Source organism: Oncorhynchus gorbuscha, linkage group LG06, assembly GCF_021184085.1.
Source record: "Oncorhynchus gorbuscha isolate QuinsamMale2020 ecotype Even-year linkage group LG06, OgorEven_v1.0, whole genome shotgun sequence".
Lineage (NCBI taxonomy): Eukaryota > Metazoa > Chordata > Actinopteri > Salmoniformes > Salmonidae > Oncorhynchus > Oncorhynchus gorbuscha.
The window spans coordinates 106,937,951-106,965,047 of NC_060178.1; the positions used below are offsets into that span (position 1 = coordinate 106,937,951).

At 44.9% G+C, this 27,097-nt stretch overlaps 1 protein-coding gene across 1 annotated transcript in view; it reads right to left on the reverse strand.

The window, feature by feature from the left end:
- LOC124037343 (collagen alpha-1(XIX) chain-like) overlaps positions 1-27,097 on the reverse strand; it is a 194,327-nt gene that overhangs the window by 67,018 nt on the left and 100,212 nt on the right. The window contains exons 14-24 of the mRNA XM_046352055.1: positions 22,659-22,703; positions 20,884-20,961; positions 20,305-20,340; positions 17,076-17,129; positions 14,674-14,727; positions 12,429-12,470; positions 7,342-7,446; positions 6,984-7,037; positions 5,874-5,927; positions 4,964-5,017; positions 4,403-4,456 (exon numbers count right to left, since the gene is read on the reverse strand). Of these exons, the coding sequence (XP_046208011.1) occupies positions 4,403-4,456; positions 4,964-5,017; positions 5,874-5,927; positions 6,984-7,037; positions 7,342-7,446; positions 12,429-12,470; positions 14,674-14,727; positions 17,076-17,129; positions 20,305-20,340; positions 20,884-20,961; positions 22,659-22,703 (630 nt within the window). The remainder of the gene's footprint in view (positions 1-4,402; positions 4,457-4,963; positions 5,018-5,873; positions 5,928-6,983; positions 7,038-7,341; positions 7,447-12,428; positions 12,471-14,673; positions 14,728-17,075; positions 17,130-20,304; positions 20,341-20,883; positions 20,962-22,658; positions 22,704-27,097) is intronic.

Below are 27,097 nucleotides of genomic sequence, written 5' to 3' on the forward strand. Positions count from 1 at the left end.
AATCTTTAGGACATGGCATGGCTGATAATACAAGTCTATTGCAGAGGTAGAGTATTTGAGAAGAGGGACATACTAGCTCTGTTGAATTTGAGATAGATTGGGGGTAAGGCTCTGCGATAAACTCGTGTCCTGTACAAGGGGTGTACTGATACATCAACCTGCCTCACGCTACAGAAACAGGAGATCCTATGAGCTGTTCTGGCTGCACAAGCCTCTTGCAAGGCTACTGAATTGGCATACAGCACGCCACCCCAATCCACTGACAACACTAGGCCCATGGCATTCTTTCAACAACAAAACTGAAGAGAAATCCATAAGGAATAATGTGCTTTTTAAGAAAATAACATGATTCCTGAGTATTACAATAACCCATTATTGATGCTCTTTGAGATAGCACTAAATAAGACGCAAGGCATTGTTTTCATCTTAGACTATCAGAACAGCTCTTGGCATGTCAGGCCACAAGCTTGAATAAAACACGACCCTGTATTTACTAACTGCCTATATTTACAACATGAAGTAGACATGTACAGTACAGTGCCCAGTGAAAGTCTGTACAACAATGGCACAGTCTTCACATTCCCCCCCCTTAAAATTAAATTAAAAAATGGATTGAATTAGATATATTTTCTACAGGTCTACACAACCTACTCCACATCTTCAAAGTGAAAGAAATGTATATGAAATGTTCTAATTAATAAGGAAAACAAAAAAACAAAGATGTCTTGATTGTGTGTCTTCACACCCCAAAGTGAATTCTTGGTGGAAGCACCTTTTGACAGCCATTACAGCTGTGAATCATTTTGAATAAGATTCTGCACAACTCTTAGGGCAATATAATTCCATTGCTTGATCATGACAAACTCCCCAGTCCCTGGTGATGACAAGCATACCCATAACATGATGCTACCAACCACAATAGTTGAAAATACAGAGGGTTGACTTTGTGTTATGTTGTATTGTATTTGACCCAAACCTGTAGTTTTTATTTTAGGCCAAAAACGTAATGTCTTTGTAAGTCGCTCTGGATAAGAGCGTCTGCTAAATGACTTAAATGTAAATGTAAATGTGTTGTCTTGCAGTATTACTTAATGGTATTGTTGCAAACATAATCAAGGATTTGGAGTGGATTTTTTTAACACAGGCTTCCTTCACTTTACCATGCGGGCCAGTAATGTGGAGTGAATGCAATGGTTTAGATCCCTTTGTATTTTCCAGTATTGTAGTGGCCTCGGGAGGCTGTCAGGATCTAAAGAAATATGAAAGGAACAAAGCCCAGGTAAAACGTTAGCGGAAACTCTGTCTTCTGACTGCCTAACCCTGGGATAGAGTTACATTTTTCTGTGGGACAATTGCACACACACAAAAGTATGCCAAGGACACAACAGAGTGGCTTTCCAAGAGGTATTTAGTGTTCCTGAGTGGTTTAGTCTCTGTCCTGACTTAAATCTGATTGAAAAATGAAAGACAATGTTTGAATACTGCTGTCCGTCAATGATTCCCTACCAAATTTACTGAGCTTGAGCAATTTGAACAAAAACAATGGATATAAACTCAGTGGCCAGTTTATTAGGTACAACAACCCGTTCAGGAAAATGGTTCACTCCTACAGACAGTGAGTCATGTGGCCGTGACTTGCTATGTAAAGCAGGCAGACAAGCCTTGAGGCATTCATTTACTGTTCAACTGAATGTTACAATGGGCCAAACCAGTGACCTAAGAGACTTTGAGCTTGGTATGATCGTCGGTGGCAGGCGAGCCGGTTCCAGTATCTCAGAAACGCCCGGCATCCTGGCCTTTTCACGCAGGACAGAGTCTAGGGTTTACTGAGAATGGTGCCACAAACAACCTTCCAGTTAGCGGCATGCCTGTGGGAGAAAACAGCTTGTTGATGAGAGAGGCTGAAGGAGAATGGGAGAAAACAGCTTGTTGATGAGAGAGGCTGAAGGAGAATGGGAGAAAACAGCTTGTTGATGAGAAGGCTGAAGGAGAATGGGAGAAAACAGCTTGTTGATGAGAGAGGCTGAAGGAGAATGGGAGAAAACAGCTTGTTGATGATGAGAGGCTGAAGGAGAGGAGAAGGAGAAAACAGCTTGTTGATGAGAGAGGCTGAAGGAGAATGGGAGAAAACAGCTTGTTGATGAGAGAGCTGAAGGAGAATGGGAGAAAACAGCTTGTTGATGAGAGAGGCTGAAGGAGAATGGGAGAAAACAGCTTGTTGATGAGAGAGGCTGAAGGAGAATGGGAGAAAACAGCTTGTTGATGAGAGAGGCTGAAGGAGAATGGGAGAAAACAGCTTGTTGATGAGAGAGGCTGAAGGAGAATGGGAGAAAACAGCTTGTTGATGAGAGAGGCTGAAGGAGAATGGGAGAAAACAGCTTGTTGATGAGAGAGGCTGAAGGAGAATGGGAGAAAACAGCTTGTTGATGAGAGAGGCTGAAGGAGAATGGGAGAAAACAGCTTGTTGATGAGAGAGGCTGAAGGAGAATGGGAGAAAACAGCTTGTTGATGAGAGAGGCTGAAGGAGAATGGGAGAAAACAGCTTGTTGATGAGAGAGGCTGAAGGAGAAATGGGAAAACAGCTTGTTGATGAGAGAGGCTGAAGGAGAATGGGAGAAAACAGCTTGTTGATGAGAGAGGCTGAAGGAGAATGGGAGAAAACAGCTTGTTGATGAGAGAGGCTGAAGGAGAATGGGAGAAAACAGCTTTTTGATGAGAGAGGCTGAAGGAGAATGGGAGAAAACAGCTTGTTGATGAGAGAGGCTGAAGGAGAATGGGAGAAAACAGCTTGTTGATGAGAGAGGCTGAAGGAGAATGGGAGAAAACAGCTTGTTGATGAGAGAGGCTGAAGGAGAATGGGAGAAAACAGCTTGTTGATGAGAGAGGCTGAAGGAGAATGGGAGAAAACAGCTTGTTGATGAGAGAGGCTGAAGGAGAATGGGAGAAAACAGCTTGTTGATGAGAAGGAGAATGGGAGAAAACAGCTTGTTGATGAGGAAGAAATGGGAGAAAACAGCTTGTTGATGAGAGAGGCTGAAGGAGAATGAAAAACAGCTTGGGAGAAAACAGCTTGTTGATGAGAGAGGCTGAAGGAGAATGGGAGAAAACAGCTTGTTGATGAGAGAGGCTGAAGGAGAATGGGAGAAAACAGCTTGTTGATGAGAGAGGCTGAAGGAGAATGGGAGAAAACAGCTTGTTGATGAGAGAGGCTGAAGGAGAATGGGAGAAAACAGCTTGTTGATGAGAGAGGCTGAAGGAGAATGGGAGAAAACAGCTTGTTGATGAGAGAGGCTGAAGGAGAATGGGAGAAAACAGCTTGTTGATGAGAGAGGCTGAAGGAGAATGGGAGAAAACAGCTTGTTGATGAGAGAGGCTGAAGGAGAATGGGAGAAAAGAAGCTTGTTGATGAGAGAGGCTGAAGGAGAATGGGAGAAAACAGCTTGTTGATGAGAGAGGCTGAAGGAGAATGGGAGAAAACAGCTTGTTGATGAGAGAGGCTGAAGGAGAATGGCAATAATCGTGTAAGCTAACAGGAGGGCCACAAACAGGTAAATATCGGTGCAGTACAACAGTGGATGGCAGAACAGCATCTCGGAATACACAACTTGTCTGTCTTTTTCACGGATGCGCTATTGCAGCAGTTGCTGTTGCATCATGCTGATGGCAGAGTCAGGATTTGACTTAAGCAGCATGAGTCCATGGCCCCATTCTGCCTGGTATCAACGGTACAAGCTGGTGACGGTGGTGTAATTGTGTGGGGAATGTTTTCCTGGCACATGTCAGGTCCCTTGATACCAATTGAGCAATGTTTCCATACCCCAAAGAATTCAATCTGTTCTGGAGGCAAAGGGGGGTCTGACCCGGGGCGGCAGCGTAGCCTAGTGGTTAGAGCGTTGGACTAGTAACCGGAAGGTTGCGAGTACAAACCCCCGAGCTGACAAGGTACAAATCTGTCGTTCTGCCCCTGAACAGGCAGATAACCCACTGTTCCCAGGCCGTCATTGAAAATAAGAATGTGTTCTTAACTGACTTGCCTGGTTAAATAAAGGTAAACAAATAAATAAAATAAAAATATAAACTGGCCGCTGAGTGCATGTTGTTGTAAGAGTTGTGCAAGCTTGGTAGAATCTTATTCAGAATGATTCCCAGCTGTAATGACTGCTGAAGGTGCTTCCACCAAGTAAAAGTGAAAACATATGTAATCAGTTCATCATTATCTAAGTCATTTGGAAAATGATCATTTTTCTTTCACTTTGGAGTAGGCTGTGAAACTACATTTGGGACAAATCTAATTGAATCCCTTTGTAGATTTAATCTGAAGGTAGCAAAGGGTGAAGACCGTGTAAGTGTGAGTAGACCTTCACTAGAGACTGTATATTCACACACAGCGTCTCTTTCTTACCCGATCTCCCTTTGTTCCAGGCTGACCCATTGGCCCAGGTCTGCCCATGACGCCCTGCAGACAGAGACAAGGTACATCAATTAACTGGGTCACAAACTAAATATAGAAACAAGGTACATCAATTAACTGGGTCACTAACTAAATATAGAAACAAGGTACATCAATTAACTGGGTCACAAACTAAATATAGAAAACAAAGTACATCAATTAACTGGGTCACTAACTAAATATAGAAACAACGTACATCAATTAACTGGGTCACAAACTAAATATAGAAAACAAAATTAACTGTACATCAATTAACTGGGTCTCAAACTAAATATAGAAAACAAAGTACTAAAACTGGGTCTCAAACTAAATATAGAAACTGGGTGAGAGAAAATAGGGGCCAAACAATGAGTATGGTTTTCTCAGTGATTGTTATTGTATCAACAACACAGTACTACACATGCATTACAACGAGGGATGAATAGATGCTAGGGATGACTAGGGATGAATAGATGAATAGATGTGAAAGATGATTTAATGAAGATGATTTAATTGGTGATTTGTTTTGCTTACAGGGGCTCCAGTACGGCCGGTTGTACCCAGAATGCCTGGAACTCCAGGAGAGCCCTGAGAAAGACAAGAAACACCAGAGAACAATCACTTCCTGTGTAATAGGTAGTGTATGATCGCCTAACTGGTAGGTATTGCAAGAAGGACAAGAGGAGAGTTAACCTCGTTTGCATTTTTGGGGCTATTCCATTGATTCTGTTGTACATGGGGCAAGATGAGTCATGTGACCGTGGCTTGCTATATAAAGCAGGCATTGAGGCATTGAGGCATTGAGGCATTGAGGCATTGAGGCATTGAGGCATTGAGGCATTGAGGCATTGAGACATTGAGACATTGAGGCATTGAGACATTGAGGCATTGAGACATTGAGGCATTGAGGCATTGAGGCATTGAGACATTGAGACATTGAGACATTGAGGCATTGAGACATTGAGGCATTGAGACATTGAGGCATTGAGGCATTGAGGCATTGAGGCATTGAGGCATTGAGGCATTGAGACATTGAGACATTGAGACATTGAGGCATTGAGGCATTGAGGCATTGAGGCATTGAGACATTGAGACATTGAGACATTGAGACATTGAGGCATTGAGACATTGAGACATTGAGACATTGAGGCATTGAGACATTGAGGCATTGAGACATTGAGGCATTGAGGCATTGAGACATTGAGACATTGAGACATTGAGACATTGAGACATTGAGACATTGAGACATTGAGACATTGAGACATTCTGTTACTGATCGACTGAACGTCACAAAGGGTAAAACCAGTGACCTAAGCGACTGTGAGCGTGGAATGATCGTTGGTTCCAGATTTGATTTGATTTGATGTAGTGTACCGTCAAGCACACTCAAGCATGTTAAAGTATATGATTCGTGTCTTGGCCCCAGGACAGGTCTGAAACCCACCTCGTCTCCTTTGTCTCCACCAGGCCCAGGGAATCCTCTCTCTCCTTTCATCCCCTAGAACAGCAAACAACATCACTGAATGAGTAAACAGTAACAGCAACAGTAAATAGTACAAAAATGGCCAAATCAAGTTGAATTCTGTATAAACCTTTTCTTAATGTGTCTGCTTGTGAAATGAGAAATGTCTGCCACCATAATATACCGTATGTTCTCTCCAAACCTAATAGTCTCAAACCAGCGGCATGACGGGTGGTCATACATTTCACTTTGACTTCTTGTTTCTAATAGAGCCAATTAGAAGCGACTGCTTGGGTAATTTTACTAATACAGGACACTGCTGTGTATCCATGGCAACCACGTCTGCAGCCAGCAGCTCTGATGATACGAATGTGCTGGACTAACATGGTAAATGTCTGAATCTTTGGTTCAACGGTTGGTGTCTGAATCTTTCCAAATCTCTCCGATGAAAAGAAATATGAACAACTACGAGAGCCTATGTCGTACATTATAGCATATTATTCATTGTTTATAAGGCATTATAAATGCCCTCACAATGCATTACGAAGAGGGTATTTATTCGTAGGAAGTATTATGAAAACAATTAAACTGGAAATGAATAGCAACAAGGGATAGAACCATGTAAAATAATATCCTGGAGAAGAAGTGTAGTCCCCAGTGATGCACCAGTCTAAATACTATTACACCTATCGCCTTTTCTAATTCACTTTGTCATGCTGAGATTGGCAATGAATGGAGTGAATGGAGTAATTCTGTATACATTGACTGTGTCCCAAATTCACTGTGTCCTAATCCTTTACACAGGGCACTACTTTTCACCAGAGGTTATAGTGCACTATGTAGGGAATAGGCTGCCATTTAGAACACATCCATTATAACAGGGAATAGGCTGCCATTTAGAACACATCCATTATAACAGGGAATAGGCTGCCATTTAGAACACATCCATTATAACAGGGAATAGGCTGCCATTTAGAACACATACATTATAACAGGGAATAGGCTGCCATTTAGAACACATACATTATAACAGGGAATAGGCTGCCATTTAGAACACATACATTATAATCAGGATGACACGTTGTTTCCTACCTTTGGACCTTCTTTCCCTGGATTACCGAGAGGTCCTCGCACTCCTGGATCCCCCTGTTTAGGATGGACACACACGCAAATCAATGCACAGAGAAAGACACACACACAAAATCACACAATCTGTCCCCAAGGGTTCCACTCTCACACTTCTGGGCGTGCGTGCGACCCATCCATCCATCCACCCACCCACCCACCCACCCACCCACCCACCCACCCACCCACCCACACACACACACACACACACACACACACACACACACACACACACACACACACACACACACACACACACACACACACACACACACACACACACACACACACACACACACAGTAAAGATAATAATGAGACACTCACCTTTTCTCCCACCATGCCTTGCACTCCTGTCGCTCCATGGGTTCCCTGCTCGCCCTTCTGCCCAGGCAGACCTGGCACTCTGGTCTGGCACACGGTGCAGGCATTCTGCCAACACACAGCGGGAGGGGGAGAGGCACGGTCATACAGACCACATATCTGTCACTGAGTCACAGCAGGGAAATACAGTGCTCCTTGTGTTTGTATTCCATCTCCCCTGGGTCGAAGAGCAGGGGAGATGTCTTAACGGTCTCTCAATGTTTCCACAACATTGAAGTTAATGTGAGCAGACTGAGAACCAGACATTGTCTTATTTCCCACCCACTCTCTAACTGACTGTGACATTTGGGGGATCATTTGAAATATCACGGTCTCCCATCCAGTTCAGGTTTCACTGAGTAACATTTATTTACATTCAAATAGTTAGGCTTAGTCTGTGTCTGGGAAATCAGCCCTGTCTGGGGAATCAGCCCTGTCTGGGAAATCAGCCCTGTCTGGGAAATCAGCCCTGTCTGGGAAATCAGCCCTGTCTGGGAAATCAGCCCTGTCTGGGAAATCAGCCCTGTCTGGGGAATCAGCCCTGTCTGGGGAATCAGCCCTGCCTGGGAAATCAGCCCTGTCTGGGGAATCAGCCCTGTCTGGGAAATCAGCCCTGTCTGGGGAATCAGCCCTGTCTGGGAAATCAGCCCTGTCTGGGAAATCAGCCCTGTCTGGGAAATCAGCCCGGTCTGGGAAATCAGCCCTGTCTGGGGAATCAGCCCTGTCTGGGAAATCAGCCCTGTCTGGGGAATCAGCCCTGTCTGGGAAATCAGCCCTGTCTGGGGAATCAGCCCTGTCTGGGAAATCAGCCCTGTCTGGGGAAATCAGCCCTGTCTGGGGAATCAGCCCTGTCTAGGAAATCAGCCCTGTCTGGGAAATCAGCCCTGCCTGGGGAATCAGCCCTGTCTGGGAAATCAGCCCTGTCTGGGGAATCAGCCCTGTCTGGGAAATCAGCCCTGTCTGGGGAATCAGCCCTGTCTGGGAAATCAGCCCTGTCTGGGGAAATCAGCCCTGTCTGGGGAATCAGCCCTGTCTGGGAAATCAGCCCTGTCTGGGGAATCAGCCCTGTCTGGGGAATCAGCCCTGTCTGGGAAATCAGCCCTGTCTGGGGAATCAGCCCTGTCTGGGAAATCAGCCCTGTCTGGGAAATCAGCCCTGTCTGGGGAATCAGCCCTGCCTGGGAAATCAGCCCTGTCTGGGAAATCAGCCCTGTCTGGGGAATCAGCCCTGTCTGGGAAATCAGCCCTGTCTGGGAAATCAGCCCTGTCTGGGAAATCAGCCCTGTCTGGGGAATCAGCCCTGTCTGGGAAATCAGCCCTGTCTGGGAAATCAGCCCTGTCTGGGGAATCAGCCCTGTCTGGGAAATCAGCCCTGTCTGGGAAATCAGCCCTGTCTGGGAAATCAGCCCTGTTGAAGTGTACTTCCTCTACAGCAGCAGACATTCACCTAGTCAATCTATGACATGGAAAGAGCAGCTGTTCCTATTTTTTTTTGTCCACTCAGTGTACATTCAGTAGAAGAACACCACAGGAGGTTGGTGGCACCTGAATTAGGGAGGACGGGCTGGTAGTAATGACTGGAGTGGAATAGGTGGAATGGTTTCCATGTGTTTGATGCCGTTCCAGCCATTACTATGAGCTTTCCTCCCCTCAGCAGCCTCATATGAAGAACACATGAATACGTTCCACTTCCAACCAATTATCTGGAGATGGATAACAGTTCTGTTTATACAGCATGAAGACTGTATGACCCTTAGTGTCACTGGCATTTAGACTCATCAGAGAAGAGCAGTGGGAAGATATTGCATCTAACTTTATGGAAATCTACAAATCTTTTTTTCTGAGAGAGACTTGAGCAAAGTGTCTTGAAATAAAAAAGGTCCAATTCAGTTGAGTGCTGCTTTCAGTGTGAAATATCAAATACCATCGGCTGTAAACTGACCAAACTCTGTCAATTAAAGTGAAGAAACGGAGAAAAGCTATTCTTGGGGAGGATTGTCATTCAGCTCATCAAGTTGAATGACGCAGTCAAGCCAGCAGCACATTGTAAAAAGGCCTTTAAACAGGCAGGTTAGCGTTTCTTTCTCATGGATCTTGTTCTGGAGGCAGTTCTGCAGAGTGGTCACTAGCTAGCACAGCCACAAAGTCATAAAATCAGATTTTAAATCTAACTTTAATCTTAACCACACTAATAAACCTAAACTAAGACCAAAAAGCAACATAGCCAATTCTGACTTTGCAGCTGGCCAATCTAGTGGAAATTGCTCAGTTCTGCCTCAAGGACAAGATTCATGACAATAAATGTCAATCTGCTTTGAACAGCTAAAAGCTTGGAAACTTTATTCATTTAACTGGGTTTCCTATCTTTGGTCTGGTAGAATAAAATCCCCCCCCCTCTCTCTCATAATCCTGTTTTCACACAATCCTCTCTCAACAGACACAATCCTGTTTTAACACAATCCTCTCTCAACAGACACAATCCTGTTTTAAATACACATAATTTCTTCTCTGACTGAGAAGAGAGGGATGAATGCATGGATGTGCATTCATCTTGGCTGGCTGAGAGGGACGAGCATCACAACCGAACAGTAATCACACAAACACAGAGAAGAGAGAGAAGACAGATGGAGAGAGAAGAGAGACAGAGAGAGAAGAGAGACAGAGAGACAGAGAGAGAAGAGAGAAGACACAGATGGACAGAGAGAAGAGAGACAGAGAGAGAGAGAGACAGAGAGAGAAGAGAGAAGAGACAGATGGACAGAGAGAAGAGAGACAGAGAGAGAAGAGAGACAGAGAGAGAAGAGAGAAGAGACAGATGGACAGAGAGAAGAGAGACAGAGAGAGAAGAGAGACAGAGAGAGACGAGAGAAGAGACAGACGGACAGAGAGAAGAGACAGATGGACAGAGAGAAGAGACAGATGGACAGAGAGAAGAGACAGATGGACAGAGAGAAGAGACAGATGGACAGAGAGAAGAGACAGATGGACAGAGAGAAGAGACAGACAGAGAGAAGAGACAGATGGACAGAGAGAAGAGACAGATGGACAGAGAGAAGAGACAGATGGACAGAGAGAAGAGACAGATGGACAGAGAGAAGAGACAGATGGACAGAGAGAAGAGACAGATGGACAGAGAGAAGAGACAGATGGACAGAGAGAAGAGACAGATGGACAGAGAGAAGAGAGATGGACAGATGGAGAGAGAAGAGACAGATGGACAGAGAGAAGAGACAGATGGACAGAGAGAAGAGACAGATGGACAGAAGAAGACAGATGGACAGAGAGAAGAGACAGATGGACAGAGAGAAGAGACAGATGACAGAGAGAAGAGACAGATGGACAGAGAGAAGAGACAGATGGACAGAGAGAAGAGACAGATGGACAGAGAGAAGAGACAGATGGACAGAGAGAAGAGACAGATGGACAGAGAGAAGAGACATGGACAGAGAGAAGAGAGATGTAGAGAGAAGAGACAGATGGACAGAGAGAAGAGACAGATGGACAGAGAGAAGAGACAGATGGACAGAGAGAAGAGAGACAGAGAGAGAAGAGACAGATGGACAGAGAGAAGAGACAGATGGACAGAGAGAAGAGACAGATGGACAGAGAGAAGAGACAGATGGACAGAGAGAAGAGACAGATGGACAGAGAGAAGAGACAGATGGACAGAGAGAAGAGACAGATGGACAGAGAGAAGAGACAGATGGACAGAGAGAAGAGACAGATGGACAGAGAGAAGAGACAGATGGACAGAGAGACAGAGACAGATGGACAGAGAGAAGAGACAGACAGATGGACAGAGAAGAGACAGATGGACAGAGAGAAGAGACAGATGGACAGAGAGAAGAGACACAGATGGACAGAGAGAAGAGACAGATGGACAGAGAGAAGAGACAGATGGACAGAGAGAAGAGACAGATGGACAGAGAGAAGAGACAGAGAAGAAGAGACAGATGGACAGAGAGAAGAGACAGATGGACAGAGAGAAGAGACAGATGGACAGAGAGAAGAGACAGATGGACAGAGAGAAGAGACAGATGGACAGAGAGAAGAGACAGATGGACAGAGAGAAGAGACAGATGGACAGAGAGAAGAGACAGATGGACAGAGAGAAGAGACAGATGGACAGAGAGAAGAGACAGATGGACAGAGAGAAGAGAGATGTAGAGAGAAGAGACAGATGGACAGAGAGAAGAGAGATGTAGAGAGAAGAGACAGACAGAGAGAGAAGAGACAGATGGAGAAGGAGAAGACAGACGGAGAGAGAGAAGAGACAGACAGAGAGAGAAGAGTGTACATTGTACAGATACATCAACAAGGCGTGGGAGTGTTGGAGAGATAGAAGGAAAAGGAGAAGTATTGTCCCTTAAATACATAGCAACAAGGTCGCCGTGAGAACAAACAACTGACAACAGAAAGCCCTATTCCCTATATAGTGCACTACTGTTGACAAGAGCCCTATTCCCTATATAGTAGTTCACAGTGTAGGGAATAGGGTACCATTTTGGACATATTCCCTGTGTACTCCAGGAGGGATGTATTCAACAACAGCATTCTTCTTAGGACATTTCAAGGATTCCTGTTGAATATAATAATGCATTTCCATAGTGGAGTTCCAATTTCTTGAATTTCTATCTGCAGTTCGCCACCACCACCTGATGGAGGCGCTCCTGAGCTTCTGTTAATAATTCCGTAACATCACCCTGATAGGTTTAGTACTGGTGAAAATATCACATCAAAATATCAACATTAAACGTTTGTTGTTGTATTACAATTGTGAGGTCTTAAAGTGTGAAATACACCACTGTGGGCAACTGGGCAATCATAGTAACTGATGCAATTAAAGCAGGCTAAATTATAACCTGTTTCTACACCCTCAGTCAATGTGGATCTACATGTTGGCACTTCAAGGTAATAACAAAAATATCTTCCATGAATCTTGACAATTAAAAAAATAATGTATGATTTATGTACCACACTGAATAATGTTGGAATGACAATTGATGGGAATAATCATATGCCACAACGGTAATACATGAAACAGTCCAGTACCTTGAGTAAAGAGCTCATATCTCCGACCATTGGCAAGGCAGTCTGTTGGAAAGACACATTGTCATCATACATTTCATCTTTTTCAGTCAGATCATAGTTGAATGAACCTGTCATAATGATCTTAGCATCACTCGAAGCTTGAACTCTTATGACTGATACTGAAACACTCAAAGTTATAATGATTGTGTTTAAGGTGGTATGACTGATGCTGAAACACTCAAAGTTATAATGATTGTGTTTAAGGTGGTATGACTGATGCTGAAACACTCAAAGTTATAATGATTGTGTTTAAGGTGGTATGACTGATGCTGAAACACTCAAAGTTATAATGATTGTGTTTAAGGTGGTATGACTGATGTGTTTCAAGGTTATAATGATTGTGTTTAAGGTGGTATGACTGATGCTGAAACACTCAAAGTTATAATGATTGTGTTTAAGGTGGTATGAATGATGCTGAAACACTCAGTTATAATGATTGTGTTTAAGGTGGTATGACTGATACTGAAACACTCAAAGTTATAATGATTGTGTTTAAGGTGGTATGACTGATACTGAAACACTCAAAGTTATAATGATTGTGTTTAAGGTGGTATGACTGATACTGAAACACTCAAAGTTATAATGATTGTGTTTAAGGTGGTATGACTGATACTGAAACACTCAAAGTTATAATGATTGTGTTTAAGGTGGTATGACTGATACTGAAACACTCAAAGTTATAATGATTGTGTTTAAGGTGGTATGACTGATGCTGAAACACTCAAAGTTATAATGATTGTGTTTAAGGTGGTATGACTGATACTGAAACACTCAAAGTTATAATGATTGTGTTTAAGGTGGTATGACTGATACACTGAAACACTCAAAGTTATAATGATTGTATTTAAGGTGGTATGACTGATACTGAAACACTCAAAGTTATAATGATTGTGTTTAAGGTGGTATGACTGATGCTGAAACACTCAAAGTTATAATGATTGTGTTTAAGGTGGTATGACTGATACTGAAACACTCAAAGTTATAATGATTGTGTTTAAGGTGGTATGACTGATACTGAAACACTCAAAGTTATAATGATTGTGTTTAAGGTGGTATGACTGATACTGAAACACTCAAAGTTATAATGATTGTGTTTAAGGTGGTATGACTGATACTGAAACACTCAAAGTTATAATGATTGTGTTTAAGGTGGTATGACTGATACTGAAACACTCAAAGTTATAATGATTGTGTTTAAGGTGGTATGACTGATACTGAAACACTCAAAGTTATAATGATTGTGTTTAAGGTGGTATGACTGATACTGAAACACTCAAAGTTATAATGATTGTGTTTAAGGTGGTATGACTGATGCTGAAACACTCAAAGTTATAATGATTGTGTTTAAGGTGGTATGACTGATGCTGAAACACTCAAAGTTATAATGATTGTGTTTAAGGTGGTATGACTGATACTGAAACACTCAAAGTTATAATGATTGTGTTTAAGGTGGTATGACTGATACTGAAACACTCAAAGTTATAATGATTGTGTTTAAGGTGGTATGACTGATACTGAAACACTCAAAGTTATAATGATTGTGTTTAAGGTGGTATGACTGATACTGAAACACTCAAAGTTATAATGATTGTGTTTAAGGTGGTATGACTGATACTGAAACACTCAAAGTTATAATGATTGTGTTTAAGGTGGTATGACTGATACTGAAACACTCAAAGTTATAATGATTGTGTTTAAGGTGGTATGACTGATACTGAAACACTCAAAGTTATAATGATTGTGTTTAAGGTGGTATGACTGATGCTGAAACACTCAAAGTTATAATGATTGTGTTTAAGGTGGTATGACTGATGCTGAAACACTCAAAGTTATAATGATTGTGTTTAAGGTGGTATGACTGATACTGAAACACTCAAAGTTATAATGATTGTGTTTAAGGTGGTATGCCTGATACTGAAACACTCAAAGTTATAATGATTGTGTTTAAGGTGGTATGACTGATACTGAAACACTCAAAGTTATAATGATTGTGTTTAAGGTGGTATGAATGCCTTATACATAACCCCTTCAAGTACTGAATAACCAAATCCTCTCCTGTGATTTCAGTTTTCTGTAAAATAATTGTCTTTCTGTGGTTTTGAGGCATTTAACCTAAATATGGTACAGTGGGCTTAGCACCTCCAAGTGACACTGACACAGTATATCTCTGAGAGAGAGATGAGAAAGAGATGAGCGGTTAACTTACTGGTTGACCCGGGGGGCCAGGAGGACCTGGGGGACCTTCTCGACCAGGGGAACCCTTTAAATGAGAGAAATAATGATGTCACCAGCTATGAGACCATCGGAAACACACAGCGCTGCACACCCTTGGCCCAAGCTTTGCCATTCATCCTAATGGGGTGCTGTGTGTGTGTGTGTGTGTGTGTGTGTGTGTGTGTGTGTGTGTGTGTGTGTGTGTGTGTGTGTGTGTGTGTGTGTGTGTGTGTGTGTGTGTGTGTGTGTGTGTGTGTGTGTGTGTGTGTGTGTGTGTGTGTGTGTGTGTGTGTGTGTGTGTTTCTGATGTGTCCAGAAACTGTTGCTATTTCCTCATGCAGACATAAAGGAAACAGATCTTTCATCAGAATGTTAGTTTCTCTTTTTATCTGCAGACCGTGGAGGAGAAGAAGAGTGGAGGAGAAGAGGAGTGGAGGAGAGGAAGAGTGGAGGAGAAGAAGAGTGGAGGAGAATAAGAGTGGAGGAGAGGAAGAGTGGAGGAGAGGAGGAGTGGAGGAGAGGAAGAATGGAGGAGAGGAGGAGAGGAGGAGAGGAGGAGTGGAGGTGAGGAGGAGTGGAGAAGAGGAGGAGTGGAGGAGAGGAGGAGAGGAAGAGCGGAGGAGAGGGAGGGAGAGGAGGAGTGGAGGAGTGGAGGAGAGGAGGAGTGGAGGAGTGGAGGAGGAGAGGAGGAGTGGAGGAGTGGAGGAGAGGAGGGAGGAGACGAAGAGCGGAGGAGAGGAGGAGTGGAGGAGAGGAGGAGTGGAGGAGTGGAGGAGAGGAGGAGACGAAGAGCGGAGGAGAGGAGGAGTGGAGGAGAGGAAGAGCGGAGGAGAGGAGGGAGTGGAGGAGAGGAGGAGTGGAGGAGTGGAGGAGGAGTGGAGGAGAGGAGGAGTGGAGGAGACGAAGAGCGGAGGAGAGGAGGAGTGGAGGAGAGGAGGAGTGGAGGAGAGGAGGGGAGTGGAGGAGACAAAGAGCGGAGGAGAGGAGGAGTGGAGGAGAGGAGGAGTGGAGGAGTGGAGGAGGAGTGGAGGAGAGGAGGAGTGGAGGAGAGGAGGAGTGGAGGAGAGGAAGAGTGGAGGAGAGGAAGAGTGGAGGAGATGAAGAGTGGAGGAGAGGAAGAGTGGAGGAGAGGAGGAGAGGAGGAGTGGAGGAGGAGTGGAGGAGAGGAAGAGTGGAGGAGCGGATGAGAGGAGGAGAGGAGTGGAGGAGAGGAAGAGTGGAGGAGAGGAAGAGTGGAGGAGAGGAGGAGAGGAGGAGTGGAGGAGGAGTGGAGGAGAGGAAGAGTGGAGGAGATGAAGAGTGGAGGAGAGGAGGAAGAGTGGAGGAGAGGACGAGTTGAGGAGAGGAGGAGAGGAAGAGTGGAGGAGTGGAGGAGAGGAAGAGTGGAGGAGAGGAGGCGTGGAGGAGAGGAAGAGTTGAGGAGAGAGGAGAGGGAGGAGATGAATGGAGGAGAGGAAGAGAGGAGGAGAGGAAGTATTGAGGAGAGGAGGAGAGGAATGGAGGAGAGGAAGAGTGGAGGAGAGGAGGAGAGGAGGGGTGGAGGAGAGGAAGAGTGGAGGAGAGGAAGAGTGGAGGAGAGGAGGAGAAGAGGAGTGGAGGAGAGGAAGAGTGGAGGAGAAGAAGAGTTGAGGTGAGGAGGAGAGAAGAGTGGAGGAGAGGAGGAGAGGAGGAGTGGAGGAGAGGAAGAGTGGAGGAGGGACGTGTTGAGGAGAGGAGGAGGAGGAAGTGTTGAGGAGTGGAGGAGAGGAAGAGGAGGAGTGGAGAAAAGGAAGAGTGGAGGAGCGAATGAGAGGAGGCGAGGAGTTGAAGAGAGTTAGAGTGGAGGAGAGGAAGAGTTGAGGAGAGGGGGAGAGGAGGAGAGGAGAGGAGGAGAGGAGGAGAGGAGGAGTGGAGAGGAGAGGAGGAGTGGAGGACAGGAATAGTTGAGGAGAGGAGGAGAGGAAGAGTGGAGGAGATGAAGAGAGGAGGAGTGGAGGAGAGGAAGGGTGGAGAAAATGAAGAGTGGAGGAGAGGAGGAGAAGAAGAGAGGAAGAGAGAAAGAGAGGAGGAGAGGAGGAGAGGAGGAGAGGAGGAGATGAGGAGTGGAGGAGAGGAAGAGAGGAGGAGAGGAGGAGTGGAGGAGAGGAGTGGAGGAGAGGAAGAGTGGAGAAAAGGAAGAGTGGAGGAGAGGAGGAGAAGAAGAGAGGAAGAGAGAAAGAGTGAGATGAGAGGAGAAAAGATGTGAGGAAGAGGAATAGAAGACAGAAAGGAAAGACATTTTCCCTCTGAATGTTAGTTTCTCTTTATTTCCAGATGTAAAGTATCACTGTGTCTCCCTTCCTGCAGAGAGAGGAGGACAGGGGGAGTGGAGGAGCTGAATGAGAAGAGAGGAAGGAAGGTCTTGATCCCACTCACCTCTCTCCCCGGGGTCCCAGCAGGGCCTGAGAAACCAGAGGGTCCACGAGGGCCCTAGGAGAGAAGACAACCCCCATAACACACTAATGAGATCAGGGCCTGTATCTAAAAAGCCTCTCAGATTAGGATTGCTGACCTAGGAATAGAATATACAGTATTTCCCAACCCTCACAAAGAAGACATGCAAATAAGCTTATGATGAGCCTGACACCAGACCTGTTGAAACTAATACCAGTCCTGAAACTAACACCAGACCTGTTGAAACTAACACCAGACCTGTTGAAACTAATACCAGTCCTGAAACTAACACCAGTCCTGATGAGACTAACACCAGACCTGTTGAAACTAATACCAGTCCTGATGAGCCTGACACCAGACCTGTTGAAACTAACACCAGTCCTGTTGAAACTAATACCAGTCCTGTTGAAACTAACACCAGTCCTGTTGAAACTAATACCAGTCCTGTTGAAACTAATACCAGTCCTGTTGAAACTAACACCAGTCCTGTTGAAACTAATACCAGTCCTGTTGAAACTAATACCAGTCCTGTTGAAACTAACACCAGTCCTGTTGAAACTAATACCAGTCCTGTTGAAACTAATACCAGACCTGTTGAAACTAACACCAGACCTGTTGAAACTAACACCAGTCCTGAGACTAACACCGGTCCTTATGAGACTAACACCAGACCTGTTGAAACTAATACCAGTCCTGAAACTAATACCAGTCCTGAAACTAACACCAGACCTGTTGAAACTAATACCAGTCCTGAAACTAACACCAGACCTGTTGAAACTAATACCAGTCCTGAAACTAACACCAGTCCTTATGAGACTAACACTAGTCCTGATGAAACTAACACCAGTCCTGAGACTAACACCAGACCTGTTGAAACTAACACCAGTCCTGAAACTAACACCAGACCTGTTGAAACTAATACCAGTCCTGAAACTAACACCAGACCTGTTGAAACTAACACCAGTCCTGAAACTAACACCAGACCTGTTGAAACTAACACCAGTCCTGAAACTAACACCAGACCTGTTGAAACTAATACCAGTCCTGAAACTAACACCAGACCTGTTGAAACTAACACCAGTCCTGAAACTAACACCAGACCTGTTGAAACTAACACCAGTCCTGAAACTAACACCAGACCTGTTGAAACTAATACCAGTCCTGAAACTAACACCAGACCTGTTGAAACTAATACCAGACCTGATGAGACTAACACCAGACCTGTTGAAACTAATACCAGTCCTGAAACTAACACCAGACCTGTTGAAACTAATACCAGTCCTGAAACTAACACCAGACCTGTTGAAACTAATACCAGTCCTGAAACTAACACCAGACCTGTTGAAACTAATACCAGTCCTGAAACTAACACCAGACCTGTTGAAACTAATACCAGACCTGATGAGACTAACACCAGACCTGTTGAAACTAATACCAGTCCTGAAACTAACACCAGACCTGTTGAAACTAATACCAGACCTGATGAGACTAACACCAGACCTGTTGAAACTAATACCAGTCCTGAAACTAACACCAGACCTGTTGAAACTAATACCAGTCCTGAAACTAACACCAGACCTGTTGAAACTAATACCAGTCCTGAAACTAACACCAGACCTGTTGAAACTAATACCAGACCTGATGAGACTAACACCAGACCTGTTGAAACTAATACCAGTCCTGATGAGACTAATACCAGTCCTGAGACTAAAACCAGTCCTGTTGAAACTAATACCAGTCCTGAAACTAACACCAGTCCTGATGAGACTAACACCAGACCTGTTGAAACTAATACCAGTCCTGTTGAAACTAATACCAGACCTGATGAGACTAACACCAGTCCTGTTGAGACTAACACCAGACCTGTTGAAACTAATACCAGACCTGTTGAGACTAATACCAGACCTGTTGAAACTAATACCAGACCTGATGAGACTAACACCAGTCCTGTTGAAACTAATACCAGTCCTGATGAGACTAACACCAGTCCTGTTGAGACTAACACCAGTCCTGTTGAAACTAACACCAGTCCTGATGAGACTAACACCAGTCCTGATGAGACTAACACCAGTCCTGTTGAAACTAACACCAGTCCTGATGAAACTAACACCAGACCTGTTGAAACTAATACCAGACCTGTTGAAACTAACACCAGACCTGTTGAAACTAATACCAGTCTTGAAACTAACACCAGTCCTGAAACTAACACCAGTCCTTATGAGACTAACACTAGTCCTGATGAAACTAACACCAGTCCTGAAACTAACACCAGTCCTGATGAGACTAACACCAGTCCTGTTGAGACTAACACCAGTCCTGTTGAGACTAACACCAGTCCTGTTGAGACTAACACCAGTCCTGATGAGACTAACACCAGTCCTGATGAGACTAACACCAGTCCTGTTGAGACTAACACCAGTCCTGTTGAGACTAACACCAGTCCTGATGAGACTAAAACCAGTCCTGTTGAGACTAACACCAGTCCTGTTGAGACTAACACCAGTCCTGATGAGACTAACACCAGTCCTGATGAGACTAACACCAGTCCTGATGAGACTAACACCAGTCCTGTTGAGACTAACACCAGTCCTGATGAGACTAACACCAGTCCCGATGAGACTAACACCAGTCCTGATGAGACTAACACCAGTCCTGTTGAGACTAACACCAGTCCTGATGAGACTAACACCAGTCCTGATGAGACTAACACCAGTCCTGATGAGACTAACACCAGTCCTGATGAGACTAACACCAGTCATGATGAGACTAACACCAGTCCTGATGAGACTAACACCAGTCCTGATGAGACTAACACCAGTCCTGATGAGACTAACACCAGTCCTAAACACCCAAAATATATGACATATTAATTCTAAATGCATAAACTACAATATCATTGGAATTAAATTGTTGTTTCAGATGTGATATCCTCAACCTTTATACTGAAGACTAAGGCTTCATCTAAGCATCCAGGAGCACACTACTGGAGGGTACTGTATGTACTGTATGCTATTCCATATTCTAATATCACAGGGATCAGATGGATGTGTGTGTGTGTGTGTGTGTGTGTGTGTGTGTGTGTGTGTGTGTGTGTGTGTGTGTGTGTGTGTGTGTGTGTGTGTGTGTGTGTGTGTGTGTGTGTGTGTGTGTGTGTGTGTGTGTGTGTGTGTGTGTGTGTGTGTGTGTGGACAGGAGATATTCTTCCACATACCTCAAATCCTCTCTCTCCTCTCTGTCCCATGGGGCCCTATAAAAACACATCACACAGCTTGTTTACAACAACACCACACCACACCACCACACCTTCAGACAGCAGTTCAGTCCAAGATCCAGTAAAGGACTGTGTTTCTACATCCATCCTTTGCTATGTTCCATTGATCCCTTGGTTCCCAACAACTCTGAATTTCACGATTTAATAAACCAAAGGGCAAAACTCAAGCGGGCATTTTTGAAGTTGAAACCAGCAGCAGCCTCACTGAGGATAGATAGATGGTGAAGTAGTGTGTAATGCTGAATGTTTATTGAATGTAGTCTTTATTGTATCATTCATTTGACCCGGATAAAATCATATATAAGTCTATGCACAAGCCATTCTGATGACTCAACTGAAGAGGTGTGTGTCCAACAGAAAGGTTTTGTGAAGACTACAGGTTAGAGAGATGGGGTTGCAACTGCTGGGATTCTCTGGAGGATTGGTTTGAAAAGCAAAACATTTATTTGTGAAAATGACAACGGACAATAAAGTACGAACAAGAGAAAAATGAGAAATGTTCCAGTGCCATGTACTCACAGGAGGTCCTTCAACGCCCAGACCAGGCTCTCCTTTCTCCCCTAGGTCTCCTGGTACACCAGGGACGCCACGCTCACCCTGACAGGGAGGAGAGGGGGGAACAGGGAACTCATTTTGATGACTGTTAAAGGGAAGAGAGGGGGAACAGGGAACTCATTTTGATGACTGTTAAAGGGAAGAGAGGGGGAACAGGGAACTAGTTTTGATGACTGTTAAAGGGAAGAGAGGTGGAACAGGGAACTCATTTTGATGACTGTTAAAGGGAAGAGGGAACTAGTTTTGATGACTGTTAAAGGGAAGAGAGGGGAAACAGGGAACACATTTTGATGACTGTTAATGGGAAGAGGGGGGGAGAACAGGGAACTCATTTTGATGACTGTTAATGGGAAGAGGGGGGAACAGGGAACTCATTTTGATGACTGTTAAAGGGAAGAGAGGGGGAAGAGGGAACTAGTTTTGATGACTGTTAAAGGGAAGAGAGGGGGAACAGGGAACTCATTTTGATGACTGTTAAAGGGAAGAGAGGGGGAACAGGGAACTCATTTTGATGACTGTTAAAGGGAAGAGAGGGGGAAGAGGGAACTAGTTTTGATGACTGTTAAAGGAAGAGAGGGGGAACAGGGAACTCATTTTGATGACTGTTAAAGGGAAGAGAGGGGGAACAGGGAACTCATTTTGATGACTGTTAAAGGGAAGAGAGGGGGGAACAGGGAACTCATTTTGATGACTGTTAAAGGGAAGAGAGGGGGAACAGGGAACTCATTTTGATGACTGTTAAAGGGAAGAGAGGGGAAACAGGGAACACATTTTGATGACTGTTAAAGGGAAGAGGGGGAACAGGGAACTCATTTTGATGACTGTTAATGGGAAGAGGGGGAGAACAGGGAACTCATTTTGATGACTGTTAATGGGAAGAGGGGGGGGTTCCTCCACAGGGAACTCATTTTGATGACTGTTAAAGGGAAGAGGGTGCCATTTGGGACCCAGCCCAATAAAAGGAGAGTTCCCTGGCTGTAACAGGACCTGTGTTTCAGATCCTGTTTTGTCCCTGTTCCCCCACCATGGGGGGCTGCCAGCCTGTTTTGTCCCTGTTCCCCCACCATGGGGGGCTGCCAGCCTGTTTTGTCCCTGTTCCCCCACCATGGGGGGCTGCCAGCCTGTTTTGGCCCTGTTCCTCCACCATGGGGGGCTGCCTGTCTGTTTTCTCCCTCTTCCCCCACCATGGGGGAACAGCCTGTTTTGGCCCTGTTCCCCCACCATGGGGGGCTGCCTGTCTGTTTTCTCCCTCTTCCCCCACCATGGGGGAACAGCCTGTTTTGGCCTTGTTCCCCCACCATGGGGGGGCTGCCAGCCTGTTTTGGCCCTGTTCCCCCACCATGGGGGGCTACCTGTCTGTTTTCTCCCTCTTCCCCCACCATGGGGGAACAGCCTGTTTTGGCCCTGTTCCTCCACCATGGGGGAACAGCCTGTTTTGGCCCTGTTCCTCCACCATGGGGGAACAGCCTGTTTTGGCCTTGTTCCCCCACCATGGGGGGGCTGCCAGCCTGTTTTGGCCCTGTTCCCCCACCATGGGGGGCTGCCTGTCTGTTTTCTCCCTCTTCCCCCACCATGGGGGAACAGCCTGTTTTGGCCCTGTTCCTCCACCATGGGGGAACAGCCTGTTTTGGCCCTGTTCCTCCACCATGGGGGAACAGCCTGTTTTGGCCCTGTTCCTCCACCATGGGGGAACAGCCTGTTTTGGCCCTGTTCCTCCACCATAGGAGTTGTTTTTCTACCTTTGGCCCTCGTGATCCTCTGGGTCCAGATGTCATCCCCTCTCCCTGCCCGGGCAAAAAGAAGAAAAAACAAAATGAGTTTCACATCCCAGACATCATACAGCATAACGTCAGCATTGATAATCAGATGACGCCGACAGAGATGGTCGCCTCGCTTCAGGTCCTTAGGAAACTGTGCAGTATTTTGTTTTTTGAATGTATAATTTCTTACAGTGTTATATTTTTTTATATATTTTTTTACAAGCATTTCACTACGCTCGCATTGTCTATACTGTCTGCAAGGGGTACCAGTACTGAGTCATGATAACGTGTCTATATACAAGGGGTATCAGTACTGGGTCATGATAACGTGTCTATATACAAGGGGTACCAGTACTGAGTCATGATAACGTGTCTATATACAAGGGGTACCAGTACTGAGTAATGATAACGTGTCTATATACAAGGGGTACCAGTACTGAGTCATGATAACGTGTCTATATACAAGGGGTACCAGTACTGAGTCATGATAACGTGTCTATATACAAGGGGTACCAGTACTGAGTCATGATAACGTGTCTATATACAAGGGGTACCAGTACTGAGTCATGATAACGTGTCTATATACAAGGGGTACCAGTACTGAGTCATGATAACGTGTCTATATACACGGGGTACCAGTACTGAGTCATGATAACGTGTCTATATACAAGGGGTACCAGTACTGAGTCATGATAACGTGTCTATATACACGGGGTACCAGTACTGAGTCATGATAACGTGTCTATATACAAGGATAACGGTACCAGTACTGAGTCATGATAACGTGTCTATATACAAGGGTACCAGTACTGAGTCATGATAACGTGTCTATATACAAGGGGTACCAGTACTGAGTCATGATAACGTGTCTATATACAAGGGGTACCAGTACTGAGTCATGATAACGTGTCTATATACAAGGGGTACCAGTACTGAGTCATGATAACGTGTCTATATACAAGGGGTACCAGTACTGAGTCATGATAACGTGTCTATATACAAGGGGTACCAGTACTGAGTGGATGTGCAGGGATACGAGGTCATTGAGGTAGATATGGACATGTAGTTAGAGATAAATAGTAAAGTAGGACTAAATAATAAATTATCCATGTAGGAAAGTTCAAACAAGCCAAACAATGAATCTACTGCAAATCACACATCAGCAATTCACTTTGAGAACAGACAGTGTGTCTCCCAGCAGCACAGCTCCAGCCTGTGTGAGACTTCAATGGGAATGTACCTCCATCTACACAGGGCAAACAGCAGGAACACTTCATTTCACCACGAGCCTTGTGTTCAATACTCTCCTACAACATGTTATAACAGCGTCTACCTTGTGAAGTCAGACCAATAATGCTCTGCTGCTGCCACACACAGAAGTCCAGGGGTGTCAAATAACACCCTATTCCCTATATAGATCCCTATGGGTCCTGGTCAAAAATGATGCAGTATAAAGGGAATAGGGTGCCATTCTGGACGCAGCCTTGATTGGGATCGTTGATAAGCATTATTTACAGTACAGCCCCTTGATGGAAAATGGATTTGTGTGTTCAGCATGCATTAGTGCTCCAACTTAGTCCTGCATTGCACAATGTAAATCAGCCATCTGAAACGTTGCTTCATGCTAATGCAGCAGTTCTGGAAATAAAGCTCCCCCACATTTTAAGAAGTGTTCAGAGGACAAATAAAAATAAAGTTGGATGAACCCATATAACCTGTGTTACTCTGGTTTTACTTCCTCAAGGGTGTAGCTGTGTGTCATTTGAATTGGCACTGAACTCTCTCTCTCTCTCTCTCTCTCTCTCTCCTTAATTCATCCATCCACCCCCCTCCATCACTGCCCTCCTCAACTACTCATAGGCCGTGTCCCCAAATCTGTCTTGCCCACTACTTACTTAAACTGCATACTGTGTAGTACTAATTATACAAAATACTATTTATAATACACTGGTTAGTAACAATGACTGCAGTAACAACAAACATCAGCATACTAGGCTCCTCCTACTGAGACTGTGCCATCTAATGTTCCCTGCTGGGAACGTAATGTTGTGTTTACGGATGAATTCATATTATGCTACACAAAGATACATAACATACATTTTTCTAAACAAATCCAATCTGTTCGTTGGACTTATTGCACCCATTACTGAGCTGTTGTTCCAGTTTAGATGGTCATTTATTCTTCTGTTTAACCCTGCCAGTCATTCTGAAACTGTAAGGGATCTCGTCCTCCTCTTCTGAGGAGGAGAAGCGAGAAGGATCGGAGGACCAAAACGCAGCGTGGTAAGTGTCCATAATGTTTATTTTAAAACATAAACTGAACACTACGAAATACAAAACAATAAACGTGAAATGAACGGAACAGTCCCATGTGGCCCGAACACTCACACGGAAACAAACACCCACAAACCAACAGTGAAACCCAGGCTACCTAAGTATGATTCTCAATCAGGGACAACAATTGACAGCTGCCTCTGATTGAGAACCACACTAGGCTGAACTCAAAGAAGAAACTAAGGAAAAATAACAGAACTATGGTCAGAACGTGACAGAAACCATGTTGTTGTGAGTGAAGAACACTTCCAGTTGTTGGATATCCCCACTCTGCCTTGATTCCAATACGATTCAAACATCACTTTGCAAGCCAGCATGAGTCCAAAACACAGCAAAGGCTGGTCACCAGCAAACACAGTGAAGGCTGGTCACCAGCAAACACAGTGAAGGCACCATGAAAACACAGTGAAGGCTGGTCACCAGCAAACACAGTGAAGGCACCATGAAAACACAGTGAAGGCTGGTCACCAGCAAACACAGTGAAGGCACCATGAAAACACAGTGAAGGCACCATGAAAACATAGTGAAGGCACCATGAAAACACAGTGAAGGCTGGTCACCATGAAAACACAGTGAAGGCACCATGAAAACACAGTGAAGGCACCATGAAAACACAGTGAAGGCACCATGAAAACACAGTGAAGGCACCATGAAAACACAGTGAAGGCACCATGAAAACACAGTGAAGGCACCATGAAAACACAGTGAAGGCACCATGAAAACACAGTGAAGGCAAAATGAAAACACAGTGAAGGCACCATGAAAACACAGTGAAGGCACCATGAAAACACAGTGAAGGCACCATGAAAACACAGTGAAGGCACCATGAAAACACAGTGAAGGCACCATGAAAACACAGTGAAGGCACCATGAAAACACAGTGAAGGCACCATGAAAACACAGTGAAGGCACCATGAAAACACAGTGAAGGCACCATGAAAACACAGTGAAGGCACCATGAAAACACAGTGAAGGCACCATGAAAACACAGTGAAGGCACCATGAAAACACAGTGAAGGCACCATGAAAACACAGTGAAGGCACCATGAAAACACAGTGAAGGCACCATGAAAACACAGTGAAGGCACCATGAAAACACAGTGAAGGCACCATGAAAACACAGTGAAGGCACCATGAAAACACTGTGAAGGCACCATGAAAACACAGTGAAGGCAACATGAAAACATAGTCACCATGAAAACACTGTGAAGGCACCATGAAAACACAGTGAAGGCTGGTCACCAGCAAAACACAGTGAAGCAGTGAAAACACACATCTGGCAACATCCCTCCATCCTTCCCTCTCTACATCTCTCCATCCTTCCCTCTCTATATCCCTCCATCCTTCCTTCTCTATATCTCTCCATCCTTCCCTCTCTATATCCCTCCACCCTTCCCTCTCTACATCCCTCCATCCTTCCCTCTCTGTATCCCTCCATCCTTCCCTCTCTGTATCCCTCCATCCTTCCCTCTCTACATTCCTCCATCCTTCCCTCTCTTTATCTCTCCATCCTTCCCTCTCTACATCCCTCCATCCTTCCCTCTCTACATCCCTCCATCCTTCCCTCTCTACATCCCTCCATCCTTCCCTCTCTATATCTCTCCATCCATCCCTCTCTATATCTCTCCATCCTTCCCTCTCTATATCCCTCCATCCTTCCCTCTCTATATCCCTCCATCCTTCCTTCTCTATATCTCTCCATCCTTCCCTCTCTATATCCCTCCACCCTTCCCTCTCTACATCCCTCCATCCTTCCCTCTCTGTATCCCTCCATCCTTCCCTCTCTACTCTCCATTCCTCCATCCTTCCCTCCATCCTTCCCTCTTATCTCTCCATCTCTCCATCCTTCCCTCTCTACATCCCTCCATCCTTCCCTCTATATCCCTCCATCATATCCCCATCCATCCTTCCTTCCCGCTCTATATCTCTCCATCCTTCCCTCTCTATATCTCTCCATCCTTCCCTCTCTATATCCCTCCATCCTTCCCTCTCTATCTCTTCATCCCTCCATCCTTCCCTCTCTATATCTCTCCATCCTTCCCTCTCTATATCCCTCCATCCTTCCCTCTCTACATCCCTCCATC